General features: G+C 39.3%; 1 protein-coding gene across 10 annotated transcripts in view; it reads right to left on the reverse strand.

Moving 5' to 3' along the window:
- EML5 (EMAP like 5) overlaps window positions 1-19,396 on the reverse strand; it is a 151,456-nt gene that overhangs the window by 46,763 nt on the left and 85,297 nt on the right. For 9 of the 10 annotated variants that reach the window (XR_006270152.1, XM_043472723.1, XM_043472722.1 and 6 more), the window contains exons 18-24: window positions 18,662-18,864; window positions 17,916-18,027; window positions 16,501-16,628; window positions 12,894-13,035; window positions 2,472-2,624; window positions 1,637-1,768; window positions 321-409 (exon numbers count right to left, since the gene is read on the reverse strand). Coding sequence is in view for 9 of the 10 variants with exons in the window: in XM_043472723.1 (XP_043328658.1) it covers window positions 321-409; window positions 1,637-1,768; window positions 2,472-2,624; window positions 12,894-13,035; window positions 16,501-16,628; window positions 17,916-18,027; window positions 18,662-18,864 (959 nt within the window). In the remaining variant the exon portion in view is untranslated. The remainder of the gene's footprint in view (window positions 1-320; window positions 410-1,636; window positions 1,769-2,471; window positions 2,625-12,893; window positions 13,036-16,500; window positions 16,629-17,915; window positions 18,028-18,661; window positions 18,865-19,396) is intronic. The other variant, XM_043472724.1, reaches the window with a different exon arrangement.

Genomic DNA, 19,396 nt, shown 5'->3' on the forward strand with positions numbered 1-19,396 from the left:
TTTTTCTTTTTCTTTTTTCCTTAAATAGAAATTTGCCATTAAGTATCTTAGGTACATGGGTTCCAAAAGATTTGACAGAGATGCAGCGACCCAGTCTTAGATGGCAGTTCTTTTACATGCTGTTGCGTGCTTCTTGTCTTTTTTTTTTTTTTTTTTTGCTTCTTGTCTTTTAAGGAAAGTAATTAGAGAAGAGCTAGCCATACAAGTAAGCCACTTATTCCTTTTCTTAACACAGCATATTTTCCTGTGCCCAGACAAGCATCTGCTTTCTAACCACTTTTTTAGTCACAACAACATTTCAAGCACTACTATCTTCCTACCTCTCCACTGGGAATGGTTTGTTTTTTCCCTCTGGGAGCTTCAAAGAATAACTGTTCTTTAGCACCAGTGTTGACCTGTAAAAGCTTTCCTTAAAAAAATTAAAAAATATACACATATATAAAATATAAATACATACACAGTTAGTATGATGTTTAACTTTTGTGGGAAAAATTTAGCCTTAACATAAAAACCATTTTCCTCTGCAGTTAACCATAATAAAGTAATTACTATATAATAAAGTAATTAAATTCCTAAATGGCTTAATTTGTGTGTGTGTGTGTGTGTGTGTGTGTGCACGCGCTTCCCAGGTGGTTCAGCAGTAAAGAATCCCCTGCCAATGCAGGAGACATAAGAGATATGGGTTCAGTCTCTGGGTGGGGAAGATCCCCTGGAGGAGGAAATGGCAACCCACTCCAATATTCTTGCCTGGAAAATCGCACGGACAGAGGCGCCTGGTAGTCCACAGGGTTGTAAAAAGAAATAACTGAGTGACTGAGCATACATGTGTGTGTGAATAAGCTATTTCTGTTGTTTTGCATATAAAAATCCTAGAAATAAAATTTGAAGTATCTTTTAAAATATATATTTTAACTGTTTTTGGAAAAGCTAATTTTCAATACCATATTTAGAGAGGTGACTATCTGAAACAACAACCCCCCAAAATGGAGCATTTAAAATATTAACCTTTATCCAAATTATGAAACACTGACATATTCCACACATTCTGCTAAAAGACAAAGACATTCATTAAACCCTGTATGTTAAACAGCTGTGATAATTTTCAGAATTCCCTGGTGCTCTGGGGGTCAGGACTCCGGGCTCTCACTGCTATGGCCTGGGTGGAGCCCCTCACCAGGGAACAGGGAGCCCGCGAGCTGCAAAGCAGAGCCAGAAACAGACAGAAAGGGCCAACACCGCTCTTAAAGGAAACCCTAATGCACAGGACTGTTTGCTAAAATTCAGTGACTGTTTATATCAAACTCATCTGGCAAAAACTAGGACAAATGACTAAAAAAGAACAATATTAAATTACTTTACAAACTAAGAATCTATCACTCTCTGCACTATCATTTGAATTATATTGGGCGAGGTATTGAAAAGTTTAAACTCCCAACATTCGTCTTTAGATATGAAATAAAGTAGCGAAAATCATTTTAAGAGTAATGTTTGTTCTTCACAATGCTTTTGAACTCATCTGTCAAATTATTTGTCTCTTTAAAGTAGCTGTACTAAATAAATAAGTAAATAAATAAATAAAGCAGCTGTACTAAATCAAACGAAACTTTCTCAGACGGTGAGTTACTGAAAGTCCTACCTCTGATGTCCCAGTCGACATGGGTTATGTAACTCGTGGCGCCTTTGCATATTCCAACTCGCTTACTGCTCAGGACATTGTATATATCTACAAAGCTATCGTGCGACGCTACAGCAAGATACTTCCCAGAACCTATAAGAGAAACATATTTGTTTGAAATTTCCTATGGTTAGAAATATTTTTTATACTGTACAACTAGAGTTAATCTTCTTAATTTTGTTTGGAGGAACTTTAGGTGTTTTGCATGTTATAAAAACACATATGAGTCAAGCAACTAATGGTAATATTTTTCATGTATAATTAACACAATGAAATAAAATTTTACTATAATGAGGTAGTGTGATGGAAAGCAAATGTCAAAAATTATACACAAAGTAATTTTGATATTCTTTGCATTTAACAAAAAAACTTTAAATTTAGAAAAAATATGTAAGTAAGCTAACATAAATAAATTTTGCCTTAACATTAGTAATTCTATAGGAGGTTTTGTCATCAGTATGAATGCATGGAAACTGATAAAGCAAAATTAATGTAATTTCAAAAGCATTAGGAATATAATGAAAACAGTCATCCAATCCCTCTTATGTTACAAATGAGGAAAAGGAAGCTCAAGGAAATGCCTTGGTCCAAGTCACACAGAAACTTGAGTGACAGAACTGGCGCTAAGTCAGATATTTTGCCACTGATCTAAATACAGGGCTTTCACCTCTCACTATACTGCTTCTTCTAGTAAAAAACTAAAGTTCTGAGATAAAATAACAGTAAATAAAAAATCACACACTGATATATTCACTGTCATACTCAACAAACAAATATGATTTCAATGAGACCTTACCTGGTGAAAATCGAATATCTGAAATAATATCTTTTCTGTGGTGAAAAGATACAAGATCTTCTAGAGTGTCTGCATTTGCCATTAAGAAACTGCCATCATTGAGACCTACAGCTAGAGCTTTACCATCAGGAGAAAAACAGCAACACCTCCCACCTAAAAAGCAAAGCAAGCATGTATCAGGGGATTTTCCTCTATTAAAAAAAAGTATATGCTTAAGGAAACTTTGATTTCATAGAGGAGGACAGACTTCTATGTTTATTATAGCTTCAAATCAATATTAGAAATAAAGATGCAGATAATAAAAGTTTTTTATTGAGAACAATAGTACAGAATTTCAAGCATTAATTAAGACAAACCATTCATTTTCTGAATGTAGGAAAAGTAAGTACTGATATTGACCTTAAAAGAAATTAAGCTGATGAAAAGAATGAGAGATATTAACTAATATAAAAAGCCAACGATATACATGGAAATTTTGTTGTTTCTGTTGGAGTTTCTTACCTTTATAGTTTCTCCCCAACAAATAAGACATTTAAGAAATATGGTCATCTTTATAAAAATGATTTCAAATTTAAAAAACCTGACAATAGGCAATTATTAGTTTAAGCCAGGAAGATTTATACACATTTCAAAACTATACATGAATAAATCATGATATTAATATTACTAATTAAAAAAATAAGGGTTAATGCTGAACTGGCAAACACAAAAAATGGGCTTAGCCCAACAGCAAAGGATGTAGCAGGCATATTCATAGCCCTAAGGCTTTTGATGTCTTGCATAAAATTTGGAGTGGGACGGATAAGGTACAGCTGTTACAGAATGAAAAGTTATAGAATGAATTGAGAATAAGCAGCCACTTTTATCAAGCACACATTAGAAATCTAGGATGTGATTTCCGATATTTAAGAGTCAAGAGATGATGATGGCTTGAAGCAGAGCAGCTGCAGTGGAAGTAGTGAGAAATGGGAGGATCTGTATGCCTTTTGAAGAAAGAGATGGCAGGACCTTGACCAACTGGGAGAAAAGTACGAAAAAAAAGAGAAAAGTAGAGGCTATGTTTTTTGTTTGAATGATGATGTTATTTACTGAGATAGGAAAAACTAGGGGAGGTATGAGTGTTTGGTTTTGTACCCCTTAAAAAGGCCTGTGAGAAATTCAAATGAAGAAAGACATCAAGGAGGCATATGAGATATTAATACTTCTCTGGAGCTCAAGGGAGAATACAGGGCAGAGATATAATAAAGGAGGTAGCAGTTACAGCCATGAGACCAGAGGAGGCCTGTTGTTCATTTACTGCCTCTCAGCTCCAAACCCACCCTTATTCTTCCTGCTGTACGCTTACTGGGGGCTCCGCAGGTGGCTCAGTGGTAAATAATCTGCCTGCAATGTAGGAAACACAGGAGATATGGGTTCGATCCCTGGGTGGGAAGATCCCCTGGAGGAGAGGGCATGGCAACCCAGCCCAGCACTCTTGCCTGAAGAATCCCATGGACAGGAGCAGCCTGGTGGGCTACAGTCCACGGGGCTGCAGAGTCGGACACGACTGAGCGACTGGGCAGGCAAGCACTGGTGCTGCGGCTGGGCCCTACAGATGTCTCCCTTTGCCAGCAGAGGGCGCTGGAGGGAAGGCCGAAGAGGAAGGAAGGCCCTTTTCTTCCTTCCGACATGCTGTGACCAGCGGGTTCATGAGGGGACAGGAGCTGGGGGTAGGGGGGCTTCTCTGCCTTCATAGCAGAAGATCTAGGTCAGCCCGCGGGCAAGCTTCTTCCTACTGGCAGGCAGTATGCTCCTGAGGCACCTATACCTTTTCCAAAGAGATCTGAATCTCCGCCCCAGGGGAAGAGGGGAGGGTCCACCCTTTAAGTTTATTCCTTGATCACTGTCCACTAGCCCTGTGGGTGGTAGCTGCTTTCTGCAGCTGCTACTTCCCCTTAGAATCCTCTTTTACATCTTTTAGTAGTTAGATCACCTTTCATTAGCTAACACTCCATATTAAAATTTCCCTGTTCAAATTACTGGGGTGGTTTCTGTCTGTGATTGATACAGAACAGTACTAAAGTGGTCAAAGGAGGCATATTGTTAAAGGTAAGATTTGTGGAATTGGTTCAGGCATGCCTTTGGGTTTCAGCATAGTGCTGAGTCCCTGCCAACGGGAAATGGGATGCGAGCCATCCAAGGTGGCACTGGCATAGCAACGAACTAAGCTGTCCGCTGTGGCTGGCTGTGGAGTATCCACTGCAGTAAGGGCCTGGGGAGCCCAAGACGCTGCTGCCCTTCACCATGACAACAGTGATGCTGACCACGAGCTCTGCACTGCACAGAAGACGACACCGAACGCACAGAGTTAACAGATGAAACAACAAGCCCAGGTCCTTTAAACTCCCCGTGTGAGTCACGGTCTGAGTAGACAGAGCTTCCGTGACAAGCCTAAATGAATTTCTGACGGGGCTGATACTGCTGAAAATTTACAATGTTAACTGAATTCACAGACTCGCCAAGTTGTCTTGTGTGAAAGTGAGGGCACTGACTGGGAAAAGAACTCTTCACCGTGGACTGGGAGCACCTGGCTGGACTTTGACAAAACTGAGTCTTGATCTTCTAAGTTGCTTGGAGTTTCACTGGCCAGTGCAGAGGGCCTCCTCTCCTGGAAGACTCACCTTCTGAAACAGATGCTTGCAGAGCGTGTTTAACCTTCACCATCATTCCTTTGCTGTCACGAGACCCCTAACTTGGACCAAATCTCAGCATGCTCTAAGGCAGAGGTTGGCAAACTTCTTAAAGGACCACAGAATAAATATTTTCAGCTTTGTAGACCACATCGGCTGTCACAACTACTTAACTCTGCCACTGCAGTCCAACAGCACACCGAGACAACACATAAAAAAACGGGCATGGCTGTGTTCTCATAAAGCCTGATTTACAAACTCAGGAAGTGGACTGGACTGGATGCATGGGCTCACCTCTGACACAGAGGGAGGAATCCAAAACCCCAGGGAGGTGAGAATACTGGAGATCTTTCACAAGCAACCTGCATACCCTCCTGTCGATTACAGATCCCCTGAAGAAGTCCAGAAAATAGTTCCTTCATGAAAGCATTGAGAGATACATTAAGGGCAGCATCTGCATCACTGAAAAGGTCTGTGTCCCCCACTTAAGAGGTCAGGAAGTGGAAATGTCACCATTAATAACAGGCTCCCTGATGAAAAAGATACTCCTGGAGAAGCAGACGCCAAGCAGCAGTGCTTCATCAACAAAAACAAGGTATGTTCTTTCACCAAAAAGGGCAGGAGTACTACTAATCACAATACTTTGGCTTGTGGAGATTTCTGTTGGCGGTTAATTAATCACAGGGTCTCTAGGAATGAAATAAATAAGTTAGTAGATTAGCGTTTGATCTACATAATAGGAAACACCCCACACCTGATGGCTAAAACACCTGACTTAAATCATCAGAGAGTCACAGACTCAACAACTTTTCAGACCTAAGCAAAATCATATACTCAGAGCCCCTTGACTGAAGGGAAGGCCAAGTCCCAACAAGGAAGAACTATGAAGCACTGTCACAGGTATGTAGGAATGTAACACAAATCTTCCTCCAAGGTTCTGTGGCCACTTAGTAGAATGACTGTGACCTGAAGACAAGGAAAGATCCAAACCTCTAGGAATCACTAGACATGGACTCTGAAGTGACACTAGTTCTTAGGAACACACAACGCGGCTGTTGTACAAGCAAAGTGGGGTCTCATGGTGGTCATGTGACAGATGGATTCTGAGCCCAATTTCAAATCGCAGTGGACCCCATCCAATTCCTGAAGTGGAACAGATACACTCAGCACCTTGTAGAATGTTCTACACTGGCTCTGTGGATCCACGGGGTAAGGAAGAACTAAATGAAAACCCGCGGAAATTTCTCTGTCTACTAAGACAATAAATGGAAACAAAACCGCAAGCCTAAGAACTGCAAAAATCAGTGGTATTACCTAGGACACGAAATATGCAGGAATAATAATTCCTGTCATATTGTCATTGCTTGTTTGGCCTGTGCTGAAGTAAGATGAATTTAGCGAATAACTCTGGATAATAAATTTAGTCAGATGATTCCAATTGAAGCTGCTCTTCCAGATCTTTACTAGAACAAATTAACACAGTCCTTAGTATTTTACAAGCAGCTATTGCCCTGGCCAATATGTCCTTTTATCTCCATACCAGTTGTAAAGACCACTAGAAGCAGTTTGCTCTACCTGGCTTGCATCTGTGGACACCTTCAAATCCTTGCCTCAGGGCTATGTCAGCTCCCCTGTTCTGTGCCATAACAGAGTCCACAGAGACCCTTACCATCTTGACACTCCATAAAACGTCTCAGTGGTCCACTACACTGATGACACTAAGCTCAACGGATCTGGGGAGCAGGAAGCAACAAGTACTTTAGATGTCTTAGGAGGACTGAAGTGAATTAGGAGGTGGCAGATAATTTCCACAAACATATAGGAACCCTGTCACCTCAGTGATGTTTCTGGGGAATCCAAAGATCTTGGAGTATGTCAAGCCGTTCCCTCCACTGTGAAAGACAAACTGCTACACCGCCCATCACCTACCACAAACACAAGGAGCAAAATGCTTGGTAGGCCTTTCGGGAAGCAACACGTAGCACATTTGAGTGAGGTGCTCTACCCATCTAGCAAGTCGCTTATAAGCTTCCAGTGGGGGCCAGAACAAGAGAAGGCAAGCTGATCTTCCGCTCTGATCTTATGATCAAGCAGATTTAATGACCTTCAAAGTGTCTGTGGAGCCTCTGGAAAGGTCCCAAAGAACATACCGCAGACGGGAGAAATTCCATGTCCTCCTTTACAGGTAACTATTTTCCTTCTGAGAAGCAGCCTCTGGATTGCTACCAGGTCTCATTAGACAGCAAGTAAATGCCTAACTATGGGATATCAGGTTAACTGTGTCCTGAGCTTCCTTTCATGAACTGAAAATGACATGACCAGGCAAGTTACTGACTGGGTGTGCACAATAGCAATCTGTCATCAACTGGACACAGAATAGAAAAGACCAGGCTTGGTGAGATCTGGAAGTTCCAAGTAATCTGTATCAACAGGGGGCTCGGAATCCTTCAACAATAAATCCTCCTGCAATGTCTCTTCGGTCAGTCTGTACCTGTGGCCTCACAGGGGTTCATTATGACCAACTGAGTGAAGAAGAAAAACACTGAGCCAGACTTTCAGGTGTCCCTACATGGTGTGCTAGCACCCCCTGCAGCATCGCGGCCCACTAGGGCCCTGGAATGGCTGCAGCGAAAGTGAACTCCCCCGAGGGCGGCCCTTCAAGCAGCGCACCTGGTCTGTCCCTCCTCAGAGAGAGACGACTACACAGACAGATTCACAGCGATGCATCAGCAACTGTTCACTATTTGAATGGATAGCAACTGGAAGAAACGGATTGGACAATGAGAGGAAAGGAAATCTAGAAGATAAATGTGTGGGTAAAACTCTCAGAAAGGGCATACATAGGCTGTGAAGATTTTTGTGTCCGAGGGAAAGTCCAATAAGTGTACCTATTGCAGAGGAGGCTCTCAATAATCAGATGGACAAAATAAAATATGTTTTATGGACATCAGGCAGCCTCTTTTCCTAGCCAGCTAGCACTTGCTTAGTGGGTCAAAGGTGGCAAGGACAAGTCTATGCTTGGGTTCAGAAACACAGACTTGTCTTTAAGGCTGGTCTTGGTACTGTCCAGTCTGCTAACAGTAGAGACCTACTGAACCTCCGATACGGCACCATTCCTCAGGGAAACCAGCCCGGCATCTGGTGGCAAGCCAATTACACTGAGCCTATTCCATTATGGAGAGGACAGAGTCATCCTCACTGGGACAGACGTGACTTTCAGATTCACGCTCCCTATCCACAGAGCTTCTGCTAGCACCGCTCTCCACGGCCAGGATGCCTAACCCACCTTCACCAAATTCCAAGGTGCTAACCAAGGAGCTCTTTCATAGTGAAGGATGTGCAGTGTTAGGCTCATACCTATGGAATTAGCTATGGAATTTTTATCACATACCCTCGTCACCCACAGAGGGCAACTAACAAAATGATGGAAAGGCTTACTGAAAACTGATTTATAGAATCTTTTACAAGCAAAATCCTGAAAGACCAGGGTTTTGTGTTACAGGATGCAATGTATGCTTTAAAGCACAGATCATTATATGGTGCTGTCTACCTCAAAGTCAGAATCCATGGGTCTAGAAATCAAGAAGTTGAGGTGGGAGTCACTCTTCTCACTATTATATCTAATTGTGTTAAGTATTTTTGCTGTTAGCTACTTTGTCATAGACATTTTGCCACAAACATATTCACCACATAACTGATTGTGAGGCAATTTTGCTATAAGAGATAAAATAACTAGTTGACAGTTTGCTTTGAAATGTGCAAAACAAAAATATGTATGATGATGAATTCTTATTTTGAAACAAACTACACTGGATGATAAAGAGGCTGAGGGCCTAGAAGGCACAGAATTGAACCCACAGATCCCATAGAACTTTAGAATGGTTATCAACAGACGTGACAATCCATGCTCATTAGTAAAAATCCACACTACCCAAAGCAATCTAAAGATTGAAAATAGTCCCTATAAAAATTCCACTGGCATTTGTCAGATACAGAACTAACCATCTTAAAATTTGGATGGTACTACAAAATACTCCAAGTAGCCAAAGCAATCTTGAGAAAGAACAACAAAATTGAAGACCTCACTCTCTCTGATTTCAAACTATGTTACAAAGCTACAGTAATTAAAACAGCATGATATTGGCATAAAAACAGACACACATAATAATGGAAAAGAATAGAGAGCCCAGAAATAAACCCATGTACATATGGTCAGTTAATTTACCAAAGAAGTCAAGAATGTACAATGGAGAAAGGAGAGCCTCTTCAATAAATTGTGCTGGGAGACTAGAATGTCACACGCAAAAGAATGAAACTGGATCACTATCTAACACACAAACAAAAATTAACTCTATATGGATTGAAGACTTAAAATATAAGATAAGGAACCAAAGAATTCCTAGAGGAAAACTTAGGTGGTAAGCTCCTTGACAGAGATCTTGGAAATAATTTTTTGATCCCGACAACAAAAGCAAAAACAACAACAACAAAATGAACAAGTGACATGACATCAAACTATAAAGCTTCTACACAGGAAAGGAAATCAGCAACAAAATGGAAAAGCAACCTACTGAATGGGAAAAATAACTGCAAATCACATATCAGATAAGGGGCTATACATCCAAAATGAATAAAGAACTCACAAAACTCAATAGAAAAAATCCACATTGATTTAAAAATGAACAAATACTGAACTGATATTTTTCTAAAGAAGATATACAAATGGCCAAAAGGTACATGAAATGATACAGAGAACAGATAACAGTTACAAAGGGGTGGTGGGGTGGGGTTGGGGTAGTGGAAAAACATTCAGGTTTGATTATAATTAAAAGCTAAAGCCACAGATACAAGTTTTAAACAGGACATTCCCAATATATCCCTATACAGAAAATTGCAAAGACTGGCAAATATTTATTTTACAGATATTAAGAATACAGACATTAATTCATGTTGCATATTTATACTTCTGGTTATTTTTATACCTAGTTACCATAAAACTGAATTATTTGGAAAAATTCTAGTTTGTATTAACTATAATGTTAAGCCTCAGGATCATAATATTTGCATATTCATTTTCTGAAGAAAACAGCATTTGCTTACTGAATGTTTAAAAGAAATAACTGTGTTTTACAATATTTAAACCATTATGTCAGTATTCTGTTATAATTAAGTCAATCAGCATAAAACCACATGTCTCTTTAAAGTTATAAAAATCCACTTGTTTTTCTGTTGAATTAATGATGATGAAGTAAAAATAAAAGTTATTATAGAAGAATATTGAAGAACAAAAATACAGTATTATGACTCTTCTCAACAACCTAATACAAAGATCTACTTCTAGAAGGAGCCAGTAATACTGGGAGACAATTTTTCTGGTCTAATACATGACATAAATCCAAAGATTCAGAAAACACAACAAATCCTAAATAAGTAATAGACCACATACATGCACAATATTATTAAACCTCAAAACTATTGAAAAAATGTAAAAGAGAACAATGAAAACCATTGGAATAATAACTCTGAGTCAAGAACTCTAGAAGCAGTTAAATTAGCACTCAAGAAATGAGAATAAAAAGAATCAAAACATGTTCAGACTAGCAGTATACCAAGGGTAGGGCAGCAGTGACAGTTCACCCTGAGTGGTAATAGATGCCAATCAAAAATTTAAAAACAACAATGAAAAACTGAATAAAACTGATTTGCTTTTAAAGAACTGCAGTATCAGTGATAAAATACTTCTGTTAGAATAGACCATTCCCACTACCCTATTCTTATACACTACTGGTTCATTCAGAGGAAGATGAGAGAATTTCCAACAAATCTTCATTATGGAGTCTACCAGGCTCCTCTGTCCATGGAATTTCCCAGGCAAGAATACTGGAGTGGGTTGCCATTTCCTTCTCTAGGAGATCTTCCTGACCCAGGTATGGAACCTGGGTCTCCTGCACTGCAGGCAGATGCTTTACCATCTGAGCCACCAGCGATTAAAGAATAAAAGGATTAAAGGATAAAGAAAATGTGGACACGTGGTGTAGATCTGTCTGTATGTATATACATGTACATGATACACACTAACATTATTCAGCCAGTAAAAAGAATAAACTCTTGCCATTTGCAACGACACGGATGGATCTTGAGGGCATTGTGCTAGGTGAAATAAATCAGACACAGAAAGACAAAAACTATATCCCACTTACACATGGAATCAAAGAAAAAAGCTCAGAGACACAGAGAACAGACTGGGCTGCTGGTGGTGGGGGCGGGGGACTGGGTAAGATGGGTAAAGGGGGTCAAATGGCGTAAACTATAAAGAAATAAGCTATAAAGAAAATAAGTCGTGGAGGTGGCATGTACAGCGTGGTGACTACAGCTGGTTATACTGCATTGCATATCTGGAAGTTTCTGAGAAAACAGGTCTTAAGAGTGTTCATCATAATAAAAAAGTTTTGTAAGTATGTGTAGTGATGTTATGGTGATTATTTCACAATATTTACAAATATTGGATCAACATGTTGTACACCTGAAACCAAGGTAAAGTTGTGCATCAATTAAATCTCAATTTAAAAAAAGAAAGAAAATCTGATAGGTAAGTGTGTTCTGAATTCGACTGGTCAGGACATCCAATGGACTTGGGAAGGAAAGAATTTTGACACAGTGGTTTTCTATGCACAAAGATGTGATTGTGGTTTTGGAATCTAACTACGACCGTTCACACTGAAAGTTCATGTATAAAACCACTGGTGATTCTCACTAGTTTCTGAGAAAAATAAATACAGTTTGTGTAGGCATGTGCATACACACACACCAGAGAATGAAAATGTAGAGATCAATAATTAACAGAAAAAGGGGTAGGGGAAGGACAGTGACTGGAGTCCCAGTGTTCCACTTCAGATGTTCAGTTAGGCATACAGGACAACGGCACTAGAGAAAGAGAACTGACTCTTTTAAGTCAACAGAAGGAGGTAAAAATCAATCAGCTGAATGAATTACAGCAAGCTGCCTAACTTCAGCCTGGTTCCTACACCATTGCTAGGGAATTCCTTCCTCTATCTGTGTACTCTATCGCATTTCTTCGTCACAACTCCCAGCTTTTCCAGCTAGAGCTCCTCCTAAAATACCCCCACACTCCAAATAATATTCTCTACCACTTTCCCAAGAAATCTGAAGCTCATCTAGCCTAATAGTAAAAATCTTGCTCCAACAGTTGAACTTTTCGTTGTTCTATATTGACAGGGTATCCTACAAATGTACTCAATTCTGTTTCATTCTAAAATATCCTCCTCTAGGGACTTCCCTGGCCGTCCAGCGGTTCAGAGTCTGTGTTTCAGGGAATCCCTGAGCCGTAAGATCCCACATGCTGTGCAACGTAGCCAAAAAATAATAATAAAACAAAATAAAATAAAATATCCTCCTCCCAACTCTGCTACCCTCTTTTAAGTTAAGGCTTTCTTAGTTTCTGATTCTAAATTAGTCCATAGTCATAAAGGGTAGAAAGCTTAGCTTCTGTTTTCATCTCATATTCTTTTTTCCAAAATGATATGGAAAACTGACTCAGGATAGGCATGATCAGGGAAGGTCCCATAAAGCAAAGACTGGGTATAATTAATTTTCTTTATATACCATTATGAGCAAGCAGATACAGAATAAATATTTAAAGCATTTTTTATACATTTACTATTGTTTTCTTACATTTGTGAGGGTTAGAAAACTGTGACAATTTGATCTATGCTCAAGTCTCCAAGGCACTTACCCTTTTTAAGTTTTCGGACGGCCAACATACAATGACTAGGAGAGAGATCCCATATTCTCAAGGTCTTATCATCACTAACAGTAGCACAGATGGGCAGATAAGGATGTGTAGCCAAACCCCACACCTCTCCTTCCATGTGTCCCTGAAAAGGAAACATAGTTAAGATCATTTCAACCTAAAGATACTTGTATTCAGAAGAAAAATAAAAACAACATTCAATAATATATGATAATGATAGGATAATGAATAACAGATAACTCTAGTACACTTTTCTCTTTGGAACACACCTTACAATATCTTTGTAACAACTTTATCTTCACAGTTACAATATAATCAAGTTACTATTGAAATTAGCTTCAAAATCTTATCACATGTATGGTGGTGGTTTAGTTGCTAAGTCGTGTCCGACTCTTGCGACCCCATGGAGTGTAGCCTGCTAGGCTCCTCTGTCCATGGGATTCTCCAAGCAAGAATACTGGAGTGGGTTGCCATTTCCTTCTCCATATAACATGTATAGGGCAGAGAAAATAGGAACTGGCTGCCCCGGAATGCTAATGACTGCCACAGGTGAGGGACTTTCTGCATGACAGAGTAAGTAATACTGCAGACTGGTGCACCAGTGAAAGTGATAGAAATTGTTTTTAAAAAATTAAGTCTCTGGAAACAGTTTCAAGGAGATAAAACAAAGAAGAAACATTTACCTCAGAAAACCTGCTAAAATTCAGTAAGAACAGCAAGTCTGCTGTATCTGAACTGATACGCACTCTTGTCCTCCCTATTCACTGACACGGACCCTCCCCACCAGACTGATGGTACCGAGGACCAGGGCACTCTCTCTCCAGCCACGAGCTGGGAGCCTCCTCCCACACAGGGCAGGTGTCCGCGTCCTCCACCTGCTCCCAGCTCCCTGTTACTCAGGCTCAGCTCCCGCTGATCACCGCTGAGAGGCACGCGCTCCCCCCTCACTCCCGGTTCTGAGATGGAGGCTCAACCTTAGGTGAGCCTAAGGTAGTGGCCGGTGAGAACACCGGGGCCTCAAAGTCAACCCAAGAAGGGCTGAGGCTACTGCTCCCTTCACACGAGTGGGCACTCACATCTAAAGCAAAGGACACTCAGAAAACAGAAGCATTCCACTGTTTTCACCCTCAGCTCCAGAGCCCTGGGTCAGATATTTTTCCTGAAGGGAGAAGCCAGACGTGACACAGCGTCCAGCTTCCTCTCAGAGGAGCTGACTTCATCTACTGCAGGTGGGGGAGCTGAGGCTGAGGGCGCCCTCACAAACAACAGAGGTTGTGATGGAAGGAGGCCGGGAGAAGGCCGAGACTCCCTGGACAAGGCTAAACTGCAGTCACGGAGAACAGGAAAATCTCATAGATGGGAAGAGGCTGCTTAAGTTGAGGACAAATCTGGATGCTTCTTCCCTAAAATCAGCAACAAGACAAGGATGTTTACTCTCATTACTTTTGTTCAACATAGTACTGGCAGTTCCAGGCAGGATAATTAGGAAAGAAAAATAAATAACAGGCATCTAGATTGGAAAGGGAGAAGTAAACTATCTCTATTTGCAGATGACATGATCTTATACAGTATGCAAAAAATCCTAAAAAAATTACCAAAAAAACTCTTGGAATATATGAGGTTATTTAAACAAAATACAGACATGTACACTGAAAACTAAAAAACACTGTTGAAAAAAGCTTAAAAAGATCTAAATAAATAGAGAGATCCATGTTCATGGATCAGAAGATTTAATACTGTTAAGAGGCACTAGTCCACAAACTGATTCACAGAATACTGCCGCTACAAACACAGTTGAACATGGGTTTTTGGTACATATAGGAATGCACTTCTGTGGTGTACATATATTCCCACACTTTAAATTATTATAGTTTTATATTATCTTTATTTATAGCATGGAAAGTTTCCCCAAAAAACTTTTTGACTACTTTTAAATAGTTTCTCTTTAGATGATTAAAAAAACCTTTCCAGCATTTGTGAAAAACCTCATTAGGATCTGGATTAGGACCATACTGAATTACTCACTTCTAAGCCTTTTCTATCTTTAGTAAGTGGTATAGCTTTCTTAATAGAGGTCTTGCATTTTTTAGCCGTCTTTACTTCTGGTCACTATGCAGTTTTCTCTGTGAGCACCATTTTTGCGTCACAAGCTATAGCCGGTCATTGCTGACCTGCAGAAACACCGCTGACTGTCACACGCTGACTGTGCACAAACGCTTAAGGGCTTAGTCAGTCACAACAGTTTCCAGTTTATTCTCGTGAGCATTCAGGGCGTAGAGTTATAACATCTTACAGACACCGACACCATCCAGTGTCACCCATGTGTTTCTAATACACACACCTTTTATGTTCTGTTTTACTGGGTTGGCTCAGACCTCACACACAGTGTTGGAAAGTAATGATGAGACCTGGTATGCTTGTCTTATTTCTGACATTTAGGGGACAGTAGATATTTGAAATCTTTAACCCTATAATAAGTATTAGAAAACAGTAAGATATCATATATTACTTCTAAAAATCTTTTCTTACAATTATGAAACTGTCTGTAGTTTTGAACAAGCCCATATATGGATTCATCTGTAAAAGTGTATCTGTGTAAATATTTTCCAGGAGATCATAAATATGTTAAACACCATGACTCCAACATCTTTTTACTTTAAAGGAATACCATATGACTGAAACTAAAAGGTAAGACATGAAGGTTTCACAGGTAATCTGACATAAAATGTTTTGCTCTTTGCTTACAAATTCTCCTTGTTACATTAGGACAGTCTGTTAGCATTAAACCACAGTGTTTTCATCTACACATGCTCTTTGGTGACTTAACAGGAATGAATCAGGAGTTGGAAGAAATCAGTCCGCATTAAGAAAGAACACAATTCTTTTTCAGGGTGAAAGACAAAACTCAAAGGGTGTTACTACACACAGTTGCATGAGGACAATTTTCCATTAGGGCAGATCCTGCCTCACCTGCTATGCCTTATAGTATCAAAACCCGTAACATGTGTAGGAAATGTAAACTGATAGAGCATTAGCATTCCTGATAGAAATGTTAATATAGCATTCCTGATAGAAATGTTAAGGATTAGCTAATTCTTCTATTTCATTTTCTATTTCTACCACACAAGTTTGTACTTCTGGATTTTCAAAATTATTAGCATATTTTCACTCATAAATGTTTTCAGGAGTAAAATTTTGGCACACATTTCTAAGTTAGAAACTTGAGAAAGAATGAACTAAAGAGTTTCATAGAAAAATAACTGCCTTAGGTTCAACAAATATATTTCAAAGAAATAAAATATAAAATATATGGACTGCGTTAAATTAACTACAACTAGCTTTTCTTTCTACAGGTTTGCTTTGTAATAAATAACTGAAAATACTCGTAATTATTCCACATGATAAAGTGCATATTATTTACTGATACTACTTATTTAGCTATAATTAAATTTTTTTTGCAAATATTAACATTAACAAGTATTTCCCTAAATAATTTAACAGTATTTTTCACCACTGTCAACTTTTGGCTCTTAGGTATTGAACTGATTGTATACAAAGGGGGGTAAAACACATTAACATTTAAAATTACCTGGACCAGAAGTGTTATTGGGCCACTTTTATCCACTTCTAGTATTTCACCATTCTTTGTGCCAACTAAAATATGACCATGTCCTAATGATATGGCACGTATAGATGGGTTATCTTCCAAGAGAAGACCTAAAATGTTAAATGGAGATGTTCTTCTAGGTATGAAGTTAATATAATACAAGGATGTATATGCTGCCAGTGATAATATTTTGACAATGCAAATCATGTTACAAGGCTGCTTTCTCCTATATCTTAAATATTCTAATAAATGTACCACATTTTCCCCAATCATTCAATTTACTAACCTCAAAAGTGAGAACCACTTATATACTGCGATCCCATTATATATTATCCCAGATCCTCTACTACCAGTCTGATGACTGTTTTTTTTCCTTTTTTATTTGCCCCTCACCCACCTCCTGCCCATCTTAGGAGCATGCACAATATTCTGGTTAGTAATTTTAATTCAACTCGACTTAAGATGAATTCATTTATGTTTACTGTGCCCTCGACAGGCTTCAGAGATATACTGGTAAATATGACAGAGCCAAGCGCCTGCCCTCACAGAGCATACAATGAGGAAAACAGATCCTGTGTGAGGAACATATTGAACAGTGAAAAAAAGAGAATTAAGCCTTTTTTGAGGTGGGAGGAGATGGGAGTGTAAGGAATCATTCTAGAAGAAACAGTGTTTGAGATTTGAAAAATGAGTATGCGTGCGTATATGCTGTCATCTCCGACTCTTTGCAACCCCATGGACTCCTCTGGACCGCCAGGCTCCTCTGTCCATGGGATTTCCCAGGTAAGAATACTGGAGTGGGTTGCCATTTCCTTCTCCAGGGGATCTTCCTGACTCAGGGATTGAACCCATGTCTCATGTGTCTCCTGCACTGGCAGGCGCATTCTTTGCCACTGTGTCACCTGGGAAGGTAACTGTAGGAGATGGGAGGGTGGGGAAAGGGGAAACTCTAGGACAAATGATGGCAGATAGCCAGGCCTGGAGGTCAGAGACAGAACGCTGCAGTGCCTTGATGCACTATGAGAAAGGTTAAAGGAAGGGTGAGAGAGGGAGGGTCAACAAAACTCTACAGCGAAGCAAAAGGCCAAGTCTGAAAACAAATCTCTGACTGGTGGTAAATGTGACAGTCACATGGCGACTTACTTTGAAAAATTACAAATGTTAAAAACAACCATCTTGTATTTGTTTACGTTTTACTATGTGTGTCACTGAGAATAGATTTTGAAAGGACAGCAATGATTCTGCGATCCAGGTAAGTAGCTTCTCTTTTTAATACTGAATGCTGATGCATGTCTGGTAAAGAAGGAAAACTGTACCCATGTGCTCCACCTCAGTGGTCACCATGTTAATGAGCAATTAATCTTTTTTCCAACAAATCCGCAAATCTCAAACCTTACCTTTAGATCCTGGGGCCAAAGCAGCTCTTTTTATAGCGTAGGTCTTGAGACATCTTTCAAAGGAGTCATCCCAAAGGGCGACTACCCCATCTTTCCCTCCAGTTACGAACCCCTATGAAAGTGAAAGGTTTAAATACATTAATAAAAGTCTAAGTATTTTTAGAATAATCATCTTCCTTTATAAAGAAAAACTCTAGAGAAAACAAAATTTACAGCCAAAAATTGTAAAAGCCAAAAATTTACAGCCAAAATGTAAAAAACAAATAAACATAGAATCCATTACATTTTTTAAACATCAACATGGAATCTGTAAAAATATTTACAGTGACACAAAACATTTTACTTTTAGACTAGGACTTTAAAAGCAGCTTCCAATCTGGAACCATAAAGTAGCTCTACCACCTTCACCTGGAGGCTTCATAATTCCATCCTTTAAAAAGCAGGGACAGTAATAATAGCTACCTCACAGGATATGGTGACAACATATAAAACACTTAAACAATTTTCGACACATAGTAAGTGATTAATAAATACTATTAATAAGTTAAAAATTTTTTTAACAGCAGACATATTCTATTCTGGGTTCAGGAGTTTGAACCCAGACCTTATTTTAGGTCAGGAAGACTCCAGCTCACATATCATTGGGTAGCTCAGCTAAGTAGAAAGGTAGTGCTCTTGTACTTGTGAAAATGTTCTGCATTCCATGGTCAACTACGTTTAATTCAGAATTTATTTAGGTGACTTACTTTTTCCAATGCATGCATACTGAACACTGGTCCATCATGTGCTTTAACTGTCTTTACAAGAAAGATGTCTCGCCAGATACACACGTCTCCTGTGGATGTTCCAGAAAAAGCCATCTCTTCAGTCCATCCATATACTGCAGACATCATTGTGTCATTTTTCCCCAGTGTGCCTATGTAGCCTTTTCTTCCAATCAATCCTCCCCCTGGTTCATAAAAAATATTATGAAAGTACCACTTTCAAAACGTGTAAAATACAAAGCCATAAAATTTCTTCTCTGCTGTTTTTCTTGTTTAAAGAGAAAGACACATAGCAGTCAGGGGAGTTAAACAGGAAAATACAGGTGCCTCAGTCAGTGAGCCGGACAACATCCTTCGTGGCTGAGGCAGCCATACCCAGGGGGGCATGAGGTCATAGTTTTTGGATAAACAAAAATATATACTCAAAGTCAGTTCAAATCCATCTTTTGATTAATTTTTAAGAAAATTATATATCACAGAGTTAATACAAAAAGTAATAAAAAAAAAACGAAGAAACAGACGAAGGATTAACCTCAAAAATATACAAGCAACTCCTGCAGCTCAATTCCAGAAAAATAAATGACCCAATCAAAAAATGGGCCAAAGATCTAAACAGACATTTCTCCAAAGAAGACATACAGATGGCTAACACATGAAAAGATGCTCAACGTCACTCATTATCAGAGAAATGCAAATCAAAACCACAATGAGGTACCA

The sequence above is a fragment of the Cervus canadensis genome, chromosome 6 (assembly GCF_019320065.1).
Source record: "Cervus canadensis isolate Bull #8, Minnesota chromosome 6, ASM1932006v1, whole genome shotgun sequence".
In the NCBI taxonomy this organism is placed as follows: domain Eukaryota; kingdom Metazoa; phylum Chordata; class Mammalia; order Artiodactyla; family Cervidae; genus Cervus; species Cervus canadensis.